At 36.4% G+C, this 24,837-nt stretch overlaps 1 protein-coding gene across 2 annotated transcripts in view; it reads left to right on the plus strand.

Moving 5' to 3' along the window:
- Positions 1 to 24,837, plus strand: part of WWOX (WW domain containing oxidoreductase) — a 529,888-nt gene that overhangs the window by 103,309 nt on the left and 401,742 nt on the right. For both annotated transcript variants that reach the window (XM_074912958.1, XM_074912959.1), the window contains one exon: positions 9,657 to 9,745. In XM_074912958.1, the coding sequence (XP_074769059.1) occupies positions 9,657 to 9,745 (89 nt within the window). The remainder of the gene's footprint in view (positions 1 to 9,656; positions 9,746 to 24,837) is intronic.

Raw genomic sequence — 24,837 nt, forward strand, 5'->3', positions numbered from 1 at the left:
GTCTCAGATTTTCATACAACCCTGGATTACATTATGTTTTTAGTGTTATGTTTGGGTTTATATTTGTGTTGCTGATTGCAAGTAGAACAAAATGGTTCCTAAGGCGCGCCACGTTTTCACAGAAATGTAATTTCAGTCTTTGTGTTTATTTTGTTCATACTTTGTCACACAATCTTTCTTTTTTTTAGAAAAAAGTACAGAAAAACTTCCTCCTTTTGTGATCACAACTCAGGTGGCATGATGGCACGTTTCCATATTCTAGTACTGTTCAAATATGCCCGATATTTTCTCATGTATGCAGAAAGACTTAATATTTTTCTTCAAGACTATATTGTGTATAGTGAGTGTATATTAAGAACCTGGTCCTGCCAACCCTTATTTGTACAAGAAATCTTTACTAATGTGATTCAGTCCTTTTATTTCACTTTCTAAAATTACATACATAGCAATATGACCATTTTCAATGTCTCTCTTAGCTAGGGAATGTGAACAGTTGTGGAAACAAAAGAATTTGTATACGTGTTTGGTTTTCTTGAGGATACTGTTCTGGAAGAGATCTATATTATATTGTTTGAAGTTAGGAGACTGTAACCATGAACTGCCAATGAAAATGTGTTAAATAGCTAATTATTCACTTCCTCTGTTTCTTTGTCTCATGTATTTATTTCTGCTTACATTGAAACATCCTGAAATTATTCACGGTTCAAGAAGTGAATGACTTTTAACCATATTGATATTTTCCTAGTATTAAGAGTGGGGGTAAGGAGCTTTGCCTTAAATCCGTTGGTAAGCTTTGACGTACTTCAAAAGAGCTGCAATGCATTTGTAAACCTGCAGACGTCACTATTCTGCCAATTAATTGTGCTACACTGAATGTTCATGTAGCACTGTGACCACATTTAAAATATATGTTGCTTCCATCTAGCAATTACAGTACTTTGTTTTTAATCTAGAACAATTTCATCAGATTTATTTTAATATTGTTACTTCATTTTCAACATTCCACTAAAGGATCTAGTATGTTTTCCTTTTAACTTGTATAAGCCGTGTCCTAAGACTGTCTTTAATTATTAGTTATTGTTGTTTCAATACAGATTTATGAACTATTTATTTTGTGTCATATAACATACCATTTTTAAGCAACATTTTTCAATCTGAACATAGCTTCCAGGAGGGCAAGCTGCCCAGAACATCAGTGATCTCACACTTATTACTTTGTGTCATATATAATCTTGTTTTTTCCTGCAACAAATAAATCTTTGGGCCTCCCTGCAAAAAACATTTGTGGTTACAGTATAATAAAAATAAACCGTTTGTCGTGACTGCAGCTGACATTTATCAGCCTATTTGTGGGTGCTCTTTCTCTCTCTGTATAATACAGAACATAATTTGTCACTTTGTAAATACATTCCAGCCTAAATCCCTGCCAGCATCTGTTAGTGTTTGAAGGATTAATGCACTGCACAGTGCATGTCTGCACTTTCAGGCAACAACATAGCTTATGATTATGGATCATGAGAGAACAGGGAAAAGGGTTTCTTTTTGTATTTACTTAAACATTGTTGCCCTTTTGACCATCACGGTTTTCTCGTCTTGTTTGTCATCTGTAGTAGGGATGCTAACTTTTCCTCTGTGTGTAAAAACTGTATGTGAAATCCAGCTGTAAGTTTATACATCGGTGTATGTGTAGTTGTACATATAACACAACACATCTTTAATTTTACGGATAATTAATACCAACAATATTTTATTGCAGTTGGGATATTACTGGTTTAGTCTGTTTAAAACCACTTTTTTCTTCCAGCCTCTGCCATTTCCAAGAAATCTATAACCGTATTTGCCTCCTATATTGTGTGTTTCTCAGCAACTCCTAAGCTGGGTTTATTTAACCTTAAAAACTTCAAATTGAGGAAGTTTTTAAAAGGAAACAAAGTCTGTAGCTTCTGAATTGTCCCAATGCTGTTTGCCTTGTTGCTGTTTTTGAAAATGTATTCTGCTATCACTTCAAATCTTGCAGAATGAAAAGAATTGAAAGCATTTGAATAGGAGGCTCTCCACAGCTGAGATTCTGTTACATGTTCCCAGGCTCCCTTGATTATTCTGTAAACAAGAAGATATGTTTATTAGAATAGTAAACCATATACGTGTAATATATTGCCAAGATTATTTGAGATTCCCTATGATAAATTCAAATGAGCTTTACAGGAATGGGTGTTTGGAGACGGAGAGAAGTGATCTATATCCAGGGAAAGAAAAAATTCCAGCTAGAAGTATGCTCCCAAGTAAATACCCACAGTTCATGTACATTAGCAGCTAAACAAATTCCTATTGCCAAAACCTATGGTAGATTTTTTTTTTTTTTTAAATGCATGTAATTTCTTGTTATTGAAGCAGATGTATACTGCCTGCAAAGGAACCATATGCATCCAGGAAAAATCAGAGACATTTGGAGCCTACAAATTGAAGTATTCTGAAATTATACTCTAGTAATTTTTGTGTGTGTGGTTTTGTTCTCTCTGGTTAAGGAATAAATAATTTTTAAAATGTCTTTAGGAGACTGACTCCTCTTACACATTTTCAGCATGATTTAGGTGGCGTAGTTTACTTCTCTGAAGATATCAATTTCAGAAAGATGCAGATATTTTTCCTTTTTTACTTTATAATTATCTTCAGAAGATATAAAAGGCCAAATTTACAAATATATTGATCTAAGAGTTAACTAATGTAAAGATTGTGAAATAGCATTATTGCTTATTATACTGCTATTACAGAAAAATTATAAAAATATATTAAGATCTGAAAAATGAAGCAACCGTAAAGAAATGAATGAATGTTTTTTGCATCTTTTTATGTGTAGACATTTACTAATTGAAAGAGATACAGCTTTAAAGTTATTGGGGAGTTTAAATTCTTTATTACAGTGACCAAGAAAGCCCTTTCATATCCATGTTAAATATACAAACTACACCTAGAGGCTTTAGTCACGTTGTTGTATTTGCCACGTAGATTTTAAATTATAGGTAAATTAAGTATTTGGAAGGAGGAAAAATATTGCTGTGAATAGTGATTTGTTTAAATGTGAGTTCCAAATGCCAGGTTGGTATATGGCATCCTCGGAAACTTAACTCCTTCATCTCAGGTCGTTTTCGTCACTCTTCCACGTGTCTCATCTTCAGAATTTCAACAGTTTATTTGTTGCCTATATATATAATCTCTAGCTAAAGGAGGATCCAAACTTCTCTGTTGCTTTTATAACCCAGTGGAGCTCAACAGTTAAATTTCCAGTTCAGGTGTCTGTTCTAGACTATCATGTGTGGGGAACTGCCATTGCAACTTTAAGACATTAATTTGCAGCACAATCCTACTACAGTTTGAGGGCTTCAGGTTTTTCTGAAGAAGCCTCTAAATTGTAAATGATGCCAGAAAGATAAACACTGTTCTCTGCTGAACATCCATAAATGTTCTGGAGAAGGGATGGATACAATAAAAATAATAATCACAATAGTTATGATAATTCATTCTTCATGATAAAATGTAGGTCCAGGGATGATCGGTAATCCTAGGAATTTGCAGGCTCAGACTGACCCACTAGGTCTTTATATATATGCTATTCACTTGACTGGGATGAAGGCAATCCCTACAGTAATTCCATGTTTGTGAAGAACATGAAGAACTAGGCTTTACAAAATCAGATTTTGGGAGAGCTCACACACAGCATGAAAACATGTTTGACAGGATTAATCAAGATGAATAGTGGAAAAACTTACACCAGTATATTACAACCAAAACACAGGCAAAACAAACATGTTGGGAAATAGTATAACCAAGTATTACTAAATAAATTGTCTTTATTTAAAGAAAATCCTTTTCATCTCTGATTTTCATGAAGAATCACAATTAGTCCCAGCTATTTGCTTGTACATCGCATAAATGGGTTAATAAAATAATATTTAGCAAATCGGTTTGTGCCATGTACCTTGCATGGAGTTAGTGAAAATTTGAAAGTACTGCATAGAAATTGTAGTGGGATGGAGGGGAGGAAAAAACAGAAAAACGGGTGTAAAAATGTTCCACCATGATGTCTTCATATTAATGTATAACAAGAGTAGCAGAAGAACATATTATTAAAGCACCGGGCATGTATGTTGGATTGCTCTTAAAGCAGTATGATTCATCTGCCCCATTCAGTTCCACGAGAAGTAGGTGCATAGCATTCAAAGCACACAACAAGATGAAGCTGGCCTTACATAAATACAGTTTTGCATGAAGTACCAAATGTTGACTACATTAGGGACAATAATACTTAAGGTCCTAATCCTGAGTGAAAGCCTTTTTCCCTATTATGTACCTCCATAAATAGTGCATGGCACTGGCTATTGACTGTCATAAGCTATGTGTCAAATTGTCAGATGTGCTTCTAAAAGATCCTCTACTTTGTCCTCAACATGAAAATATGGGTTTATCTGGGCATTGCTTGTTATATGCTGAGTTTCGGTTATTTGATTACCTATTTCAATATAATTCCACAGACTTTTCATCAGCTTTGATGTCAAGTTATTTTTTTCCTGAAGATTTTGTTTCTCACACTGCATATAAGAGCTATTTGAATTCCAAGATGATGTCATCAGGATTTTTCTTTATCAAATTAAACTGCTTTTTACCAATTTATTGTATTTTCAGTTCCTCAAAGTCAGATATTTTTGTTGTTGTGCTATGTATTCAGTTTGGAGTTAAAAACTTTTAAATATTGAAGATATATTCACACAATATTTTTGAGAGTAAAATTATACAGTGAATTATCTAGTGTCCACTATGTTACATTTTAAATAGGCCCTTACAAAACGACTTGTACATACATAAGAGACAGGGGCTACAGCATATTTATTAAGACTCTTCAACTCTGTATGAAACTGGAGCAGTCAGAAGTAATGGTGTCTGCTGAAAGATTCTTTATCATATGAATTTACTTTTAGTCATCTATTATTTATTTCAGCTATTTTATATGCCATTATAATAAATATTATGACAGAGAAAGCTTTTATGCTTCAACTTATTGTACTGCTCTTCACTTCCTTGCAATCCTTCAGGAAAATGTAGCTATGCTTTACCTATATTTAACGTAAATCATCACTTACATTTGAATGAAAAATTCACTATGAAAAAAGGCTCCTTCTTCAATACCAAGACACAAATGCACAATCATGTTTACTGCCAAACTACTCTGCCATGCAGTGTTCATTTTTAAACAGTTTTTAAGCTGTAAAGTGAATACATTGCATATAGTGAAACCGCTTGCTTTCTGGATGTTTTCACTTTCTTGTTAGTTTCTGGCTCAATAAGCATTTTTCTAGCATAAGTGCAAAATATAACCAATTGCACTTAAGTGTTTTTAATATTTTTTCTCCAATAGGGAGCAGCTTACATGCAAAACTAAACAAACTGTCGGAGTAATGAAACTTACCTGAAAATATTGATAAAATGCTTTTAGAACAGGGCATAAAATCGTGAAATACAAGATAAAATTTTTTCTTTGCACTTTTCAAAAATGTTGTTGTGATGTGTTTAAAAGAGGACTTGTTTGGAACCAGAGAATGATCCACCTTCCTCTGTTTCCTCAAAGACAGGATGTTGATGCCTAGACATTGTTAGCCTGGAACTGCTCTTCGGGCTTCATGAAATACATCTCAAAAGCGCAGTTTCAGCAGGTTCTAGCTGACCTTGTTTTCACAAGGTTCAGTAGACAGCGGAAGCATATTTGCCTCTTGTGTCTCTTCTCCAGTTGACCAGTTTGCAAAGCTGGTTTGAATCTAGTTGTGAAAGTGGATTTGGACACCAGCAGAACATTTGTCCGAGGGATCTGCAGCGAGGGCACCAGCTCATTTTGCACAGGCTCTCAGCAGCACCACGTAGTAATGATCCTGTGATTTAGAATTGAGCTCTTTAAATTATTCTACACTCATTTTTTTATTTAGTTCCCCCTTAAATGATGTACTTGAAAATAAAGTAGTAGAGGGAGCATTAATATTTTTTGTTGATTTAATTTTAAATATTCTGGAGTCTTCTGCCTTAGTGTGTTGATTTTACGATGTCAGTTTTAAGACTGTCTTCTGTATTTGGGAAAGTGACAAGTCCCATTTAAGATTTCACAACATAAAATGAGGCATAATTCAGTACTGAAAATATGTGAAGTGAAATGGTGAGAGACATCAGCATAATACAATTATGACACATTAGATCAGGATTTGCAGCATACCATTAACAATCAGTTCTGACTGTGGATTACAATTACAGTTATGATGCTTTTTAGCAAAAATGGTTTTTAGTTTTATTTTTTATTAAAAAAAATGTTTTCTTTTTCTATATATACCACAATATGTGCTACCTATGCTTTGCAGGAAAGAGAAAATGTTATTACAAAAGGTAATACTGAGCTAGTGTAAGAAAACAAACAAAAAACCTTCTACTTGTCATTGATTTGAGATATTCTTACATTATTAAGAACATACCTTGCAAGTATATTGCCTCATTCGTAGCTTTTTTAAAAGAAATTGTGAGATAGAAGAAAGAGTTGAAAAATCTGAAATGAAAATTATTTGATACTAAAGGCTTAGCATTTCATGTTCTTGAACTATAGTAGAAACTGACTGTCTACAAAATGCCTTTGTGGAGTAAGAGGTGCTTGAAGCTCAGTTCAAAAAGGAGAATCTGAAACAGAAAAGTTGGGGAACTTGTGTAAGATCATGGTATGTAAACTGATTCCTCCCCCAGTTACTGGTTGGGGAAAATACTCACGCTTGGCTTTTTGCATGCCTTCCAAAGCTGAGGTGGCAAGTTCTGATCTGAGCCCTTTGGGCGTCACATGCTCCAGTTTCTCCTATGAGGAAAACAGAGCAAATGGTTGTCTCTGTGCTCAGTATGTACTGTGTGTATGTGAAGGAAATGCAGACTGTTACCATCAGGTTTTTAAAAAGGAAAAGCAGGGAGAAAGTTGAAAAAAAATGTATTTTGCCATTTGCCTTTCCTGACCTATTCAATGCAGAAAATTACTAAAACCATCCATTTTTCCTTCTCCATTTTTTCTTTTTCAGGTCATTTTAGATACAGTTTCCTGAATTTCTTAACAAATGTTTTATTTGTCTTTTTCTGTAACTGTATGTATATCAAAGCTTACAGAAAAAAAGGAGAAGTAGTGTTAAAATATTTTAACTAAATCATCTTACTGACTGAAGTAAGTAAAGTATGAATAGAAAGGTGCTCTCATTTTGTTGATGGAACTGGTACAGAAGAAACATAATTATAGTTTACATTTGCTATCTAACAGTCAACCATTTATCACTTTCAGTAATTTATTTCTGATTTTTAAATTTCTGATTTTTACATTTTCAATATATTAATCTACAAATCCAGGCCAATTGTAGTCTGTTTAAACTGTATTTCTGAAAGTGTTTTGAAGGCATCACACTTTTTTTTTTTCTTTTGGATCTGAAATACACAGACACCTCTCTTCTGTTCCTGGAATCATTAGGAGAAGCCTAACACGTGACCCCAAGAGGCAAAGTATTACCTGAGTAATATTGTGTGGACTTGAGTGTGTCCCCAAGAGGACAGTAGCTAACAGCTTGTGGTACGGTCTGTTGAACTACTTGATTATTATTTTTTTTGACCCCCTTTATGTCCCTGTATTTGTAGCATTCTTGTCCTTTTACCCCTGGGAGAGACAAAAGAATGTTTCAACTGAGGAAAGCAGCAGCTAAATAAACCAGGCTATGCATGCTACTTCTCGATTAAGTAAAGAGCTTTGAACTCCAAAGCTGAAGAGGAGTTGTTATGGAGCTCTGTTGCATAATGCAAGGCAGCCAGCCTTTCTCAAGTCTCTGACCATCAAACAGAAGAAAATATTTACTCAGTGGGGCAAAATGAATTCGAGAATGATGTGCATCTTGTAAGGGTAAAAAAAGTCTTCGTAACAAAGTTTGGTTTAGCATTTTCAGACTCCAACAAGTGATACTTCCTATGGGAACGGAACCTGTTGAAATTTTAGTTGTATTTATTTTGCTGTCCTGACAAGTCTGGCTGGAGTGGGACAGAAGGAATTTGAGTGACATTCTGTTTAAACCCAACCTGTAAGGTAATTGTAGCAGGCAGAATGGGTGCTAGCAAAATAGAGAACAGATGTAGGGAGAAAAGTACCAGATGTAATGAAACACAGAGATCAGATGAACTGCTTGAGCTTGGGAGACAATGGGAGCACTCTTCTTGGTTTCCTCCTGCGCTGGCACGCGTGCTGCTTCCTTTTTGTTCCGCCAGAAATGCTCACTGTATATCCTTGTAAGCACAGTAGATCCCCCGTTGCACCATGGTGCTAACAATGCTCCTATCGCCTCTCCACTGAAATCCTGCCTTTGATTGCATAGTACCACGGTATCTGCTCCATCTTTTTCTTTTAGTGGTGCTAATGTCCAGTCTGAACTATACATAAGCATAGGTAGCATGTTGGAATTACATGAAGGGTCCATTTAATTTCTTCTTTGTTGAATTAGCTAAGCAGAGCAGACGGAAGTTAACACGTTTTGGGGGAAGTACAGGGCTTTTGCCAGCCTTCTTTTGTGTCCCAGAGAGTTTAGGTGGTGAAGGGCAGCAGTGAGTCTTAAAGTGAGGGTGAGCACATATACACATGTTCAGAATTCCTTAGGGTATCTACGTGACTTATATGTCATGGTGGTTACTATTTTGCAGAGGATCATAGGTATCTTAAAGTATAGGAAGACCTAAAGAAAACTGCTGGATGATGTGCTGCAGACAAGAGCTGCAGTCAAATGAAAGCTTGTTCAGAACTGTGGCTCGAAGGAACCGCAGTCTACTCGATTCTGTGATGACTTTCACTTTAGTGGTTCCAATTAAAAGAGATTTTTGCTTCATTTTGTCCTGAGATTTGAAGTGTAAGCATTTCAAAAGATGTGAGAACAGGGATCTTAAAGCTGAAAATACTGAGAAGAGCTGTTTTGGTTGTGCCTAAGGTATAGCACCTTCATGTTAACCTGTCATTTTGTGGGACTGCACGTCCTCTTCTAGGTGAAAAGTTGGTTTTAAGTACATACATAATTTCTTTAGAAGATATTATGCACTCGTAAACTCTTACTATATGAAAAAGTGTGTAGGCTGATCAGTTGGGTTTTATACTAATTTTGTACTGTCTTTTGTATCACCTGCTCTGAATAACAGATTGTTTTGGATTAATACGTGCAAGTTTGAATTCAAGTGGGCATTTTTCTACTGGTATGGTATATAAAATACTCCATGCATTAAGAATAGTGCTTACTCTACTTTTTATTTCATGAGTTACATAAGTTTCACCAGCAAAATAGAAGAAAAAAAGATATATTAACCTTAACACTACCTTGTGTCAATTCACTGTATTATATAAAGCCGTGTTACATTAGTGTATGTTTTTAGCAGAACCACAAAATTGCAATGCTACTTTTGGCACTAAATGTTGTGCTCGTCAATTCTTTTTGATGATTTGTATTCACTTAGGGGTTATAATGTTAAACAAGGGAATCAGACAAGTTTCATAACACATGTACTGTAACATGATACTGTGAACTAAACTTGCTGTTATTTATCTTTTTTTTTTTTTTAATTTTCTCTTGCTCCAGCATAAAGCCAAGGTAGAAGCAATGACCTTAGACCTTGCTTCTCTTCAGAGTGTGCAGCACTTTGCTGAAGCATTCAAATCCAAGAATGTGTAAGTACTCAGAAAATTACATGTAGTAATTTCTTGTTATTTTAATGTCTTTATCAGCTGAGCACAGTTGGCAGAATTCACCATAGTTGGACTGATCAGCAACTACAGTTAATGAATAATCTTTTCACAGGATTTTTTTTTAATGTAAATTAAAGATCATTTGTTTTCATCTTTAAAAAAAAAAAAAAAAAAAAAGAATTACAGATCTTTTATTATTCCGTGTGTAGCCCCAGCTTTAAAGGGGGTATTGATACCCCTGTGGCTATTGAAAAAGGCCAAAGCTGCACTGCATAAGAAACAGCTCAAGCAATTTTTATCAGTTTTGCAGTGGTTTGGAAGAGGTCAGGGATGAGCAATTAGTGCTCTCCTTGTCTTACTTCCTTTTATAACCTTTTCTCTCTCTTTTTTTATTTTTAAAGCATTAAAAAAAATAGCCCTATGAGCCAAACAGCTCCATTTTCCAGACCTATATCTGGAATAGTCCATAATATAAAAAAAAAAGAAAAAAGAAAAAGGGGGAGAGGCATGATAATGACATTACTTAACAGTAGACAGATTTATATGGAGATAATCAGGTTAGCTTCCAAAGGGTTTGTTAAATTTAGCTTAAACAGAACAATGAATCTTTAAACTGAAGAAATGATTTGAAATATTTAAGTGCCAGCTCTTGACAATAAATTCCACACTTTGTGCTTTTATCCACAGTTTGACCCATTGATTGTTGGGAGTATTCAAACTTAGATTTTTTCTGCAAATATTTCTGTAACACATATACATCTTACTGTACTCCTCAAGAGAATATGGCCTCTTAGACAGCTTTGAAAATATATTGTCATAGGGAAAACATATAACAAAGAATGTTTTTTCATTTTGAAATACTGCCAAACCTAAATCTCGCATGGATAGACAGATGACATTTTAGTACTTATAGGTCTTTTAGATTCAAAGAATTGTCAAAACTGACTTCTAGCCTTAGTTCCTTTACTGCCAAAATCCTTGGTAACAATATTTTCTTATCATATATCATCTTCATATCTTAAAACTTACTTGAAATAGAAAGACAAATCCTTGTAGTATTGCTGCTTTAATACTAACTTGGTCTCATAATATAAGAACAGTAAGTGTTATAATTTAGTTTCTTTATGCTTTTAATGTGCTACAGTTCTTTAAAAACTATATGATACAGTAAAAAGTTAAAACTACCCTTCTTCTAAATGAAGCTCTTAACTTGATTTGTGTATTGCAGATCATATCATGGTCATCCTAGCTAGTCCATTTGGTATGCATGTTTATAAATCCTTAGAAGTGAACATGCTTAAATCATTTTTTGCCAGAGAACTTAGAAAATGGGAAGATACAGAATCAGTAAAGATATAGAATCAGTAAAACCTGTCTTACTTTTGTTGGCATACACTGTTTTACCGGAAGAAGTCTGTTAAGCTATATTGTCAGTGATAGACAGGTTTTACTAATGTTTCACTCATTATATTTGGAAAAATTTTAGTAATACACAACAGTTATAACCTCTGCCTTGCCTTCAGATATTTCATTTCTGTCTCAGATCTGTGTGTTTGTCTGGCAGGACTACTCCAAGCATTATAGGAAAGTCTAAGGTCTGTATCTGTTGTGAGACTTTTGCGGTTTTGACCAAAATGAATTTCCAGTTATATTTTGTTTAAAGTCTTGGGCTGGATGGAAACCAGACCCCCCACACTGCCTGTAGCAGTGGATCTTTTATCTGATACAAATACAGATGAGTTATCTTACAATCATCTTCACTGGCAGGAGAATGGACTGGAAGAGCTACTAGGTCTTTCTGTCTGTGATGTTTTGTGATTTAACTATGTCTGGATATAGTCAGAAAAGCAATTATATGGCAGTAGCACCTTATTACTACAATGCTAACCCCGTGTGTTTTCCAGCCCTAATGTACATTAACTACTTTTGTCTCTTCATTTATTTGTTTTCCTGTAGTGTCCAGAGGCTTTTGTCAGATCAGTGATTCCTTTGCATTTGTAGCTTTGTGAACAATTGAAATAAGTCTTACAGGCTTTGGTGACAGACTGAGTCTTGTTCTTTATGGTTTGGCAAGTTTGTCAGCTGGGAGCCTCACTTTTTTAGAAGGCTTTGATATCTCTGATTTCATGCACCTGTAGGAGAAGGCATACTTCTCATACCCTCTCCCCTGTTCCCATGAAGTAGCTGTAAGTCCTGTTAATGAGCATAGGAAATGCATTACGAGTATAGTTTTATTTCTTATAAAACCTCTTACAATTTTTTTAACAATAAAGTGGGAGGAAGAACAAATAAAGTGTTTGGGTTTTTTCTAAACAAAACTATCATTTGAATTCTGAGTTGTATAGATCTTGATTTCTGGGAAAAAACCAATAAAGTGTGAAGGAGAAATTTTATATGAACACACATTTTAGTAAAGATTATTATTTTTATTTCTCACAACATGTTATGGAAGAGGCCTTTAGTATTCAGTGGTGAACATCTTAAATTTCTGGGCACAGATAGCTTTATTTTCAGTTTAATTTCTCCAGTTCACTGTTGCTTTCTGGGCCACTTTGGTATTCTGCAGAATCTGCTGGTCTTGGTGACACATGACCTAATAACTAAAAATGTTCAAAATAGAGAATAGATGCACTTGTCTTTTGAAATTCTGCTTTTTTGAGACACTTCGTGGCTCTAGGTACTATTTTTTGTCAGCATATATGCGGGTGTACTCATAGTCACATCACAACCTGGGAGCCAGTTCTTCTCTAGTTGATGGCTATTGGAAAAGAGTCTTCACGGACTGTTTCAGATCTCTTCCTGAATGAGAAAACTAAAATAGAACTACTCGAGAAAAAGGATCCCTAAATTTCATTGAGTTAAAACATCAAAACCTATTATAGCTGGGGAAGGTGGTGGTGGTGGTGTTGCAGGGAGCAGAGGGAAAATTGCTGAGGTTATAGATCTCTTACCTTGATCAAATAACCTGTAGAGAAAAAAAACAGCCTTCTTGAATGCGCTTGAGAATCTGAGAGATTGTTGAAACTACATGAAGAATGAAAAAATGTCATCCTCTGCTCAGCAGGAATTTAACAGGGGCTGGCTGTGTACAGAAACAAGTGATGCAACAGAGGGAGCAGTGAGAAAAACATAAATAATAAATGGAAGGAAAGAGTTACTGTGAAAAGAAACATTTAATATAAATTGGATTTGTGCTTAAGAAGCTAAGAAGGCTTCCTTGTTTGAAAGTAAGAATCAGATGATTCATCTCCAAGTTATCATGCTTCTGAGATTTGATGGGAATCTTTTATTCCTGTTTGGATTTGTTAGGTGTTGCAGCCTTGTCCATAGATAAAATTTGGGCTCAGAGTATATAAACACTGGTAAATTATGCCATACTCCTATAAATATATTCTAGAAAATCCTTCATCCTCACAGAAAAAAATTTTTTTTTTGTTTGCATTATCTATACTCTTGAGTTGATACAGCTGTTTCTCTTTCTGAGACTTTTTTTATCCATGCAGTTTCAAAGAAAGCTTTGGGGAAGAACGGTTTTGCAGATTATTTTAGATCCTGCAGTTCTGTGATCGCAGCAGAATGTAAACTTCTCTTACGAGCAGAACAGTGCTCTCCAGTTTTTCCTTGCTCTCACAGTTACAAAGATTCGATGGGCAAAATAAGCCAAAGGCAATAACTTAGTTGGATCTCCCAAAGTCATCTTTGAGAGAAGACAGAATAAAACACTATTATGTGTTTAATGTTTGATACACCTCTTACTTCAATGTAACACCACCTGAACACAGTGTGACTAATATATAAAATGGAAGTCTAACTTGATGAAAGATAGGGCTGAAGGGTTTACAGAATTAATTCTTTAGAGAAAGCCAGTTCATTATGTTACAGTAATAACAACTAATTTTAAGCTCTCTGGTAGTTTGAAACGCAATGCTGTTATTTCTGTGATTTTTTTTTTTTTTTTTTTTTTAAAAAAAAACAACCCACCCTGTGATTGCTGGCTATCTTTTAGTATTCCTGGCTCATTGTCTGGAGATACATTCCCCACCTGATATTTCCACCAGGAGTGAATGACCTCCACCTTCCTTCAATGTGAAGACAGTGCTAGGGTTAGGATGAGAACAGGAAAAGAGGTCTCAATGCACCTAAAGGGCTAGATTTGTTCAAGTTACTTCTTTTATCTGTATCTAGTCTTTCCCCTCTGCTAGTTTCCAGCTCAGGCAGTTGATTGAATGTCTCTGTTATGGAAAATCAAATAAATGATCTGTTTATAATAATGTTCTGAGCTAAGATGGATTCGGCATTAGCTGATTTTTGTGCAGTTGGAAGAGGCAGATCAACCAATCTTTCATATCAGGCTTTTGGAACTAAATAAACCTGAATTGAGTCTCCTCTTCATTGAGTGGGCACAATGTGAGAAATTATGGTTGGTATTAATCCACTTTATCGACACAATGACTGCCCTCCTGTGATTGTATGCAACGTAGCATTTAAATTTAGTCAGCATCGGTGTTTGATAGTTCAGGGTCTGTAGGATTTGGTATTTGTGTAGGAGTGTCGATTTGTGGTTGTGTTTCTTTGATATCTATTTCCCAGTTTGATCATCACATATTTGACTAAAGCCTACCTACTTTAATTGGGGGGCAGCACTAATGTTTCAGTTCTAACATTTCCCAAATAGCTACCTGTTGTCAATATGTAGAATCATGGTATCATAGCATTTGCCTGATCCTCAGCATAAGAAAAGTTCCATGATCAAAACCTTTAGCAGGCAGAAGTGAGCAGTAAAGGCACAGATGAAATTTTATGTGCATCTTTAGTTTTGAGTGGTGCATAGTGCCACTTGGTTTGAATTAAAGTTATCTTCAGCCAAACAGTAAGACATCAATTTAATGTTCTCTATGTTCAAGGAAAAAAAAAATAAAGAAATTATCCTGAAAAATCTTGAATTACTTCAAAGATACAAAATAGTGTTTGCCAACAGCTACTACTTAGAGTTTTCTGAATTGGTAGCAGCAATTCACAATTATGCAGGACTTCCATATGTAGATTTTCACTGCAGTTACTTTCCTGTACTTTAAAATAGCTTTTTTTTTTTTTTTTTGTGGTAAGAATTGGCATATGCTGACAGTTTCTTCACTTATCCTGTGTGTAGAAATATGGAAAAGACAGCAGTTATGAATTATGATTCTCCATTTGGAACTTTAGTCTCTTCTTATTTCCCTAACCAGACCCAAAATGGAGAGGGCCAGATTTTCAACTGGCTTCCTTAACTGAGGCCTCAAACTCTATGAGTACATTCATTTTTCATGCTGCAAGCAGAAGCACTCTGAAACCTTGCGGGTGCAATTAAGATTTCAGAGCCTGCTGAAAATTCACTCCAGAATACTGTCTTTCTGCATTTCCGTGTATTATAACTGACATATTGCAGGTGTGTTAAGTTGCTTCTAATTCCAATTTAACCACAATTAAATCATACGTATTGTATGACAAATTCTATTCATACATATAAATACATATTCAAAAACGGGATCTGTTTAGCAAGTTGTTGCATACGTAACTTAAAAGCTGCAGAAAAAACAAATATATGATTTAAATGAATTATTAGTGATGCCGTTACGCCAATATGCTTAATGGTTCCGCAGTAGATGTATCTCTGTCAGAGATGATCATTGCCACTGTCTCAAAATTTGAACATATTTTCTAACACTGCACAAATCTGTTAACTCTTTGCTATTTATAGAAATACTTTTTGTGAATTAAAACTTGTAAGAGTGGAGCTATTATATTTGTCTTCTCAACTTAGAATACAGTTGGCATTCTGACAGTGTCACTGAGGCACAAACTTCTGGACAACAGTGTACATTTTGAGATATCAAAAAAATATCCACATTGAATTAAGTTCTGAAACATGCATAGTTCAGAAGTTACTGTTGCAGACAGCACCTATCTTAAATTTAAATAAGATCAAAGGCTGTCTGCATTTGAAACATACATTATAATATTAGGGTGAATTTTTTTTTTTCTCTTTGTGGTGGTACTGTGCCATATTAAAGCCTAGGGATTGGCTTTCTGCATAAATATTTTTTTCTTTCCTTTTTCTTCTTTCTTCTGTTTTTAAGCTTTTGTACACAATTACCCCATTGTGGTAGCCTGTGTCAATTCATGTGGATCCAAAAACTGTTTCCAGTATTTTTTAAATTAAAAATTTCTCAAGCTTAAACCCTCCTCTCTTTTACTGGAGGCAGAGATCATGACGTTTTCACCAGATCACTTTTTATTTCATCTCCTGTATCATGGAAATATCTCCTGCCTCAGAACTTTTTTTTTTTCAAAGTCTATATTAAAATAAAGGATTGACAGTTCACCATAACTTTACATATGGTTGCATCTGCAAAAATATTGTTTTTACATATTACTAACAGAAGGATTTTGTTAGGTGTTTGTTACGTAGTTTTATGACTATAACTGTGCTGTGTAAAATTTGTGAACTTGCCACTTGTCTTTGGACACTTTGCACTCTTTTCACTGTAACCTAATGAAGAAACCTTGATAATTCTCCCGTGGCTTTCTGCTCAGCACACTGGTTGTTCTGGTTCCCATTTTGAGCCATGTGTCTATGCCTAAGTCTAAGCTGAGTCTAAGATGGCTCATAAAGTCTTGGCGTTCTGTCTTCCTAAAAAATTTCCACAAGATGCACCAGCTGTGAAGACTATTTTGAGTATCTAAGGAAGTAAAATATGTGTGACTTAATATGCCTGATTAAAATGTTTTCTGTTGCAAATGAAACAAGGATTTTGCAGCATTATAGCTTAATGGGTTTTAAGAAGATCTGTGTGTTTAATTGTTGTTGTTTTCTAAAAATTCTGAAATATAAGGCAAGAGTAGCTATTTAATTAAATATACATTAAAATGTATTTAGTCTATTTAGTTAAAGGCTTTCTATGGGAGATAATTAAAACACATGAAGGCAGAGTCTTTTGGCACTTGGGTCTAGAAGCCTTACTGCTGACATTAGACAGGCCATGCATATACCACATGTGTCTGCATCTTAGAGTCCAAAAATCAGCGTTATAGTCTGAAAAGGTTGTATTCCTTCATTAGCTGTTCCCAAGGCACCAAAAATCCCAGAGGATGTCAAAGAACATTAATTTTTATCACAACACGGAATCTTTCAGGTCTGAATGGCAGCACGCAGCTGCTAGGGGCTTTCTGAACTCTATTACAGCTCTATATATCTCTAGGCAAAACAGAGGAAGGAGTTGTCATTGGCAAGTGAAATGTTCAAAATGCATGAAGTGTTTTATTGTTTGAATGATCAACCGTGGTCCCAAAAACATTTTCTAAGGAGTTAGCTGTTTTCAATGGGAAATATCACGAATATGTAATAAAAGTAGTGATTGACCTTCCTTGTGAGTTGTAGCTTTCTTTTTTCTAACAAGCACTTACTGTGTACAAATGAAATTCATATATTTAGAGAGACGTGCAGAAACAACAAATCATTCCATGGTTATTGCAAAAATGAATGTTCCTTTACAGCTGGCTTATGCTTGTTTGTAACTGCTTGTGTATATGAGTAAATAATGATTTGCTATTGGGATTTTGAAAAAGATGTATGTGTCCACTTTGGGGTAGTGAATGTCCTTAGGTGAGCTGCTGAATGAAAATTACCGGATTCTGGATATTTTCACTGCTGCTGTCTCCTAAACATCAGGGAGTTTTAAAACAAAACAAAACATCTTTGCGAGGCATGGCAAGGAACGGAACAAAGTCCTCCTCTTATTGTGTCAGGGCTTGAGAAAAGGGATAGGATGCAGAATGGAAATGCTGAAGGGTTGAAGGGATATAGAAATTAAGTTGCAGAGCCCTATTCTATCCCTCTTCTACCCCAGCCTGGCCCCAGGACTTTCAAAATCCATACGTATGGAGGTATTTTGAGTCCTCAGGGATAAAGATGCAACACTTTGACAAAGGAAAATGTGGTTTCATGGATGGATCTGGGTTTGAAATGCAGTCCTGAGGAGGCACTGAGGTGATGGGAGAACAGCACTGACACGTGTTGTTAATATCAGTACTCCGAGTACATGGTGTGCTGTCAGTATGAGGAAATTTAGGGTTAGATTATAGCTGTGCAAAAGGGAATTCAGACCTGTGGATAATGGGCCCCCAAAAGGTGAGAGAATCCCTGGCATGAACCTAGTGGAAGGTAAAAACACACCACATGCTTGTAAAATATAATTCTTCCTCCTTCGCCCTCTTGCCTTGTAGTTTTAAGATAAAAAGCAACTACAAATACTAATCTTGCCCTTCATTTATAAGGAATAATCTGTTATTAAAAGAGATTTACTGATGTAATGATACCAAACAAGAAAATGTAGATTAAAATGTTCCTAATTTCCCAGATTTCTAGTATCACATACCATACTTGCAGTATATAAATTAGCCAAGTGTGGGAGACAGATCATGTCAACAATTCAAACCTCATCCCCGATTTTCTGATTTTCTGTGTCAAAACCATAAAAGAGTGAAAGCAGAAATCCCAGCTTGGATCATTTTTGAGCGAAGGTGCTTTGGACAGTGCAGGTTTTTGTAAGGTCAGTTTGAGGTCAACATTACAAATGTTTAAAGTGTTAATGTTAAATGATTGAAAATGTTAAATGTTTAAATGTTTATTTAATATTGGGTCTCAATTTCTCTTCAGAAGTTCAACTTTACAATTTTTGCAATAGTTGAAATTGCTTCTGTACCCCGTTAAGAGGAAAAACAGGCCTCTCAAACTTTTCTGTCCCCCTAGAGCTAAAATGGCAGAATTTTTCTTCAGAGGAAGATAATTTACTAATTTCTGGAGGTATCAGATGATGTCGGGTTTTTTTAGTTCTTTTTTTCCCCCTGTATGTGTAAGAAAAGCTAATAAAGGGGAAACCAGGACTATTGGATGTTTTCTGTTCAGTTCTAAATCAGTTGAGACCTCTCTTCCTTCTCCAAACTTTTATGCAATTGTATACTGAAGATTTTATAGAGGTAATGAATAATGATTGAGAGATGGTTGACCTATATGGCAGTATGCAGATTATATATTATGAAGACATAGTGTCAGCTGCTCATAATAATTCCCATGTATTTGGTACGAAGGAGGAAGCAGAACAGTTTTAGTCCACTCCATTAATCTCTTGGAAGTGGGACAGAAGTATTTGCTGATCAACAGTGTCAAATCCTGCAAAGAAATCCAGTAGGATGAATTTCAGAGATTTTTCCTTGCTTCTAGCAGGAGGTCATCCGTCAGGGCTCTAAGTCCTGTGTTAGTGGCTTGCCTTGAAATGAAGCCTGTCTGACAGGGAGCCACAATTCTGTCAGCTGACAGGTGGCAATAGAGGGTATTTTTGCTGACTTTTCAGTCAATATTTTTAGAAAAAGGGAAGTTAGATATTAAGCACTGGTTTCCAAAATTCACTGAGTTAAACAGTGCTCTTTTTCTTTTTTTCTTTTTTTTTTTCCTATCAAACAAGTAAATATTTTTGGGTCAGTGTCAGATTATGCATGGTTCTGAGATTTCCTGCTGCTGTCTGACTCTTAGTGATTTTCTTGTTGCTCAGTTCCCTATCAGTGCTGCTTGTAAAATTGAGAGGCGTTCCTGGAGATCTCGCCCTTTTTCTGGAGGGCCATAAGCCTACCTTGCATGTTGGTTATTTCCTTTGTGAATATAGGCATTCCCTCACAAGGAGAAGCACCATTTTCTAACTTCCAGAGAAAGCAACATGGGTGTTCAGAGTTATGGGATGGAAAAGTTCAGTGGGCTGTGACTTTGCTTCTTTGTGGAAGAGAAGTCACAACTCTGCCTTCTTTGCTGGCCGTGACATAGGTCTACAGTTGCTTATGGGACTTTGGGGATATGGCGAGGCCTTTTCTGTTGAATTTCTGTGTAATTCCAAACAGTGTGAACTTTTCAAATCACTTGAGAAGTGCCCCAGATGGTGTGACATTCTGCTTCATGGGAAGATTTGAAAGTATTCCCTTTGCATAATTTCTGGTTAACTATTTCATTACGTTTGAAATGGGAGAACACCAAAGCCAAGAACGCTGTTGACATTTTGGTGGTGTTTGTTTAACCTCCTAGTGCACAGGCTACATTTGTTGAAAAATATTATTCTTACCTTTGCAAATCATCAGTAATTAATTCCCTTGGAAATATCTACTGCTGCACACAGCCAGCTTGGGAGGCTGCTGACAGATCATAGTTTTACATCAGGTGCTAACAAATTGATTATTAAATTTCATAACTAACTGATTTATAGCAACAACTTAATTTCTGTATCTCTCTAATGTATTCGCTTACTGTATTTTCAAATAGTGCAGAGCAGTTGGATTGCTTTGTTGCTTCTAACGGTGAATTGAGCACAGCGTGTAAGGTCTGAATGACTTTCCCAGTGCAAGGGTTAGTAAAACTTATAACAGACTCGTGAAGTGCGTAAGATAGTGGATGGTTTTCAGCTGAAATATTCACAATTAAGAATATCCTTGTTAATTCCACATACTTTTAAATTTCCACAAAATTGCAGCTACACTTAGCAACACGGGGAGAGTTTTCTAGAGCTGCCGTAAAGCTTGCAGTTAAAGCAGTGTATTCTTGAGTCTGCCATGCTGTGAAGGGTAGGAAACGGTGACTACATGCTATGATGGAGCAGCTCATGTTCAAGTCCCAGTGCATACTTAAATTGTAATGGGAGAGCACGTTAGCTCACTTGGTGTGAAGTCAGTCACTGACTGAAGACATTTTAAGGAGGCATAGGGGTAAATTTTCAAAACACTCTGCAATGATTTAGGTTTTAACTATACAGTGTTTCCAGAAATATCAAATAGGTGTCATGGCTTGCGGGAGCGGCTTGGTAATGTCGATACCAGGAGTAAACACTAAAGAAAATTTTCCTTTGCTGCTGACATTTTTTGTTGGCCTTAGCTGTGCCTTTGATGTAGATTACAAACTATTTTAAACCGAGGGGGAATTTTTTTTTTTTTTCCTTGAGCTCAGGAGGAAGCCTAATGTAGATCACAGCAATGTTTTTAATGAACTTGTGAAATCAAGGTCATAGTTCTGCTATCACTTAAAAATACTCCTGTCATAAAGCATAGCTGTAGTGCCAGATGTGTGGTGTGAATTGTCATGTATCTTAAAAATTTTGTTCCTGCATAATGATACATTCAGTGATATAGAGCTCTGCACCATTGAGATTAGAATCTGTCATCTGTGGCTGAAATTCATAACTATATGGTGGCTGTTACATAGGTAATCTCATTCATTTCCCGGTGTGTAAATGTCCAGGTCACAAAAACTTAGCTGACAGTTTTCAGTAATTGGACCTTTGTTAGCAGTCTGACGAGAGACACCGATAGTTTAATGGACAGGGATCCAAATCCAAGAGGTGGTTCTTTCCGAGCTGAAATGAAGACAACAGCAGTATCTGTTGAAACAACCCTTTAGGGTTTTTTTTCTGTGGTGTTTTCTAGAGAAATCAGTTTTTAACCATTTAAAACCCCTAATGCTAGTTGAAAATAAAGGAATTCTAAAAGGGAATCTGATATTACCTTTTTAGTATGATATTGGTTTAAAATGTCTCTGTATTTATTTTCATATTTTTCTAATACAATATTGTAAATATGTTTAACTTTATGGTCTCTTTAATTTTAATTAATTTTACTTAAAAAATTAGAACAAAATGTTGTTTGAAAAATATAAATCTTATGAAAAGGACCGAAGCATAATTTTACTTCTTTTATAAACCCCAATTAAATGCTCTGATAATTTAAAAGTGACTACGTTTATTATTTTATAATTCTAGAATCATCTTTTTAATTAATTGAGCTGGCAGACTTAGGTATAGAGTGTGTATTTTGCCTCTGGTAGTTATTGTGTAATTAGTATTAATGAAGGATACTACAGTTTGGATAGGTGGAATACAGTTTTGGATCATATGTGTGTCCTTTCTGTCTTACTGTGGTCTGTTACTTCATAGAACATATGACAATTATCAAATAGAATTACGATCTTTTTAAAAGTGCCATATTTGCTTTGGCAGGGAATGGTGATGCTAATTTTTTTATTACTGCTGTACTCACGTGCTTCGGTTCTCATACAGGAGGCTCTTATATCAAAAATTGCATCGGTGTTGAAGAAAGTTGTTCCTTTTTCCCAGCGGAATTACAAATCTGTAAATTAATTCTTCCTAGAGCTTTTCATAAACTTTCAGAAGAGATGATGAATCATCTGAAGTTTCCACACATGCACTCTTGAGCTTCACTGATGCTTTGTTTTCCTCTTGGCTGAGTAATCTCAAACAGCTAAAATGAACTTGAGTTTAAAACATTTTGATAAAATATGCCTCAAAATGTCGGGTACCATTTAAAAAATATGGTCCTGCATATCTTAATAAATAGCCTGCTTGCACTGTGTTGAATGATGCTGCAAAGATGAAAAAAGAACTGCCTTTTTGGCAAGTGGGTTTGAACAGCAAGAGAGCACCTTGCCTTTAAAAGGACAGCCCCCCTTTATCTTCAGTTTCTTTTTCGGGTGCAGTGTGTATGTGAACATATTATACATGTAAGTGTCACCGACCAAAAAGCAAATCAGAAATTCAGCACTTCAGAAAATGAGCTTCCCAAAGTACACAGACGTTTCATACAGCTTCTGAAGCTTTTTGTTAAAATTCTCCAAGTTGGCACAGGTACAGATACTAGATTGTTAACTTCTTATTAAAGCAGACTACATTGGTAACTTCCCAGTGGGCTTGAAGTTGAAATTTATTTTAATAAGGAAATACAGCCTACTGTTTATGTTGATGCTTATACAGCTCTTTCAGTATTCACCTGAGGTGCATTTGATTCCCCCAGAAATGTTTTTTTGAAAACTGGGCTATCAAAATGTGGGGTTTTCAGACATGCCTGAAGGAATCTAATTACTTAGGTTTGTTTGACAACCTGGGGCTTCATGTTTCACATTCTTTTCTAGAATTCCTTTTGCAGATGCTCAAACTTACAGTATATCTGTCATTCAACCATGTAGGAAAATGATCTGACTCTGGGTCTCCTATCAACTTTTGTGTGTAGGGCTTTGAGAAAGTACTTGAGAAGAACAGAGGGCAAGCAGCTCTTTTTCCCAGTTGTGTTTCATGTATTCAGAATTAAAGTTTATGTTGGGTGATTGATGTTGGATCACTGAATTTGGCCAGTTGTAGTGAAGACATTACAGGCTGGAATGGGCTAAATAAACAAATGTGATAGATCTTAATATTCTGGTGTTAGGACATCACAGGTATTAGTTCAGGGTTAGTGCAGGAATGAAAGGTATTTATTTGTCTGTCATTATTTTGTTTGACCTGTCCTGTTTAATTATGTCAGGGCCAGGGATGCCAGATGCAGACTCTCAAGTCTGAGGTTTTCCAGCTCAGGTACGCTTGCTCAGGTCTGCTGCGTCAGACTCTGACTCAAGGACAAGAATACACCATTGGTGCCAAGGTTTCCTTAGAGATGATACAATCTAGCAAATGCAGATCCATCTGAGGTCCAGAACTGGAGTCTCTGCTGTGTTTCGTAAGGATTTGAAAAAAAGACGAGAAAAACCAGAAAGGGTGTTTGTCCTTGATTTTGCTGTGGAGGTTGGGAAGGCTTCAAGGTGTATGGCATCCTGAGATTACAGTGGAGACATCAAGGATTTTGAAGTTTTCTGGACCTGATTTTGGAACGAGAGAGGTATGTGACAGTCTAGGCTATTTTCTAGCTTAGTTTGGTAGAATTTACCCTTTACAAAGCAAATTAAGAATGCTTCGAGTTCCTTCATCATGGCATTTCTATTTAAACTGGGCTAGCTGAGCTGGGTGAGGAAGGATTCTGTCTCAAGGATCGTATATGTATTGTGTGCAGTTCTTCCACCAAAGATTACAGCTTCTGGAGGATGCTTTTATTTTCCAACTCGGTCTTTATCAACTTGTATTTTTTTAACAGCATACTTCACAAGCTGCAGAAGTATAAAACGTGGGCATATGCCTTGTTGCATTGTGTCTTTATTTCTTAATCGCTTTTCCCCTACTGACTGTGCAGATGGCATGAGTAGATGTGTATCCCACATAAGAAAGTGATAGGAGTTGCTCCTCCCCTAGGAAAAGTTTATTTTCTAAATGCTCCAGAAGGGAGACTGTTTCCTGATTAGCAACTGGGAGAACAGTGATAGTGTTGAGATATTTCTGGTGACCTGCCCATGCATGTCAGCCCTCCATCGGCTGATCACTGTTGTTGTGAATGTTCAGGACGTATGGAGTTTGCTATGGTCCTGTTGGTTCTCGAGATGCAAATCATTACCATTCTGCTTGGTATTTCTGAAGTGGAAAAGCTGTGTGCTCTGGTAGGCACCTTGAGATGACACGCTGTGGTGGGCTAATTTACTAAAGTAGATTTGGATAGTGAGAAACAGAAACAACAGCGCCTTCTCCCTCTTCCCCCCTGCTCCCTTTCCCCTGACTCAACTGCACTCCTTCATCCCAACAACTCTGCTTTCCCCCAGCCTGAGCAGCGCAGGAGGATGGGGAGTTGTGGTCAGGACACAACAGCTCCTCTCTGCTGCTCTTGCTCCTCATACTGTTCCTGGGGTGCAGCCCTGGCTCCTCTCCTCCAGCCCTTCAGGATGCACCTGCCCCAGTGTGGGCTCTCCCCGGGCAGCAGGGAAATCTCTGCTCTGGCGCCTGGAGCACCTCCTCCCTCCTTTTCTTCTCTCACCGTGCTGTTCATGTTTCTGTTTTCCACTTCTTTCCCTTTGTTTCTTGTCGCCGAGTGGCATTTTGCCTTTTCTTAAATGCGCTTTCCCAGAGGTGCCCTCGGTGTCGCTGAGGGCTCGGCTGTGCCCTGCGCTGGGGCCGGGGCAGAAGCCTTCACACAAAAGTCCTTCCCACAGAAGTCCTTCCCATAAAAACCACCCTGCAGCCATGCCACTGCCAAAGCCCTCACACCTACACCCAAGACACACCTTGCCCCAGCTCACACAGGAAGGGAATTACTTGTATTTCACTGAGATTTCTTTTTTTCTGATTCGATTTTCT

The sequence above is a fragment of the Athene noctua genome, chromosome 9 (genome assembly GCF_965140245.1).
Source record: "Athene noctua chromosome 9, bAthNoc1.hap1.1, whole genome shotgun sequence".
Classification (NCBI taxonomy): domain Eukaryota; kingdom Metazoa; phylum Chordata; class Aves; order Strigiformes; family Strigidae; genus Athene; species Athene noctua.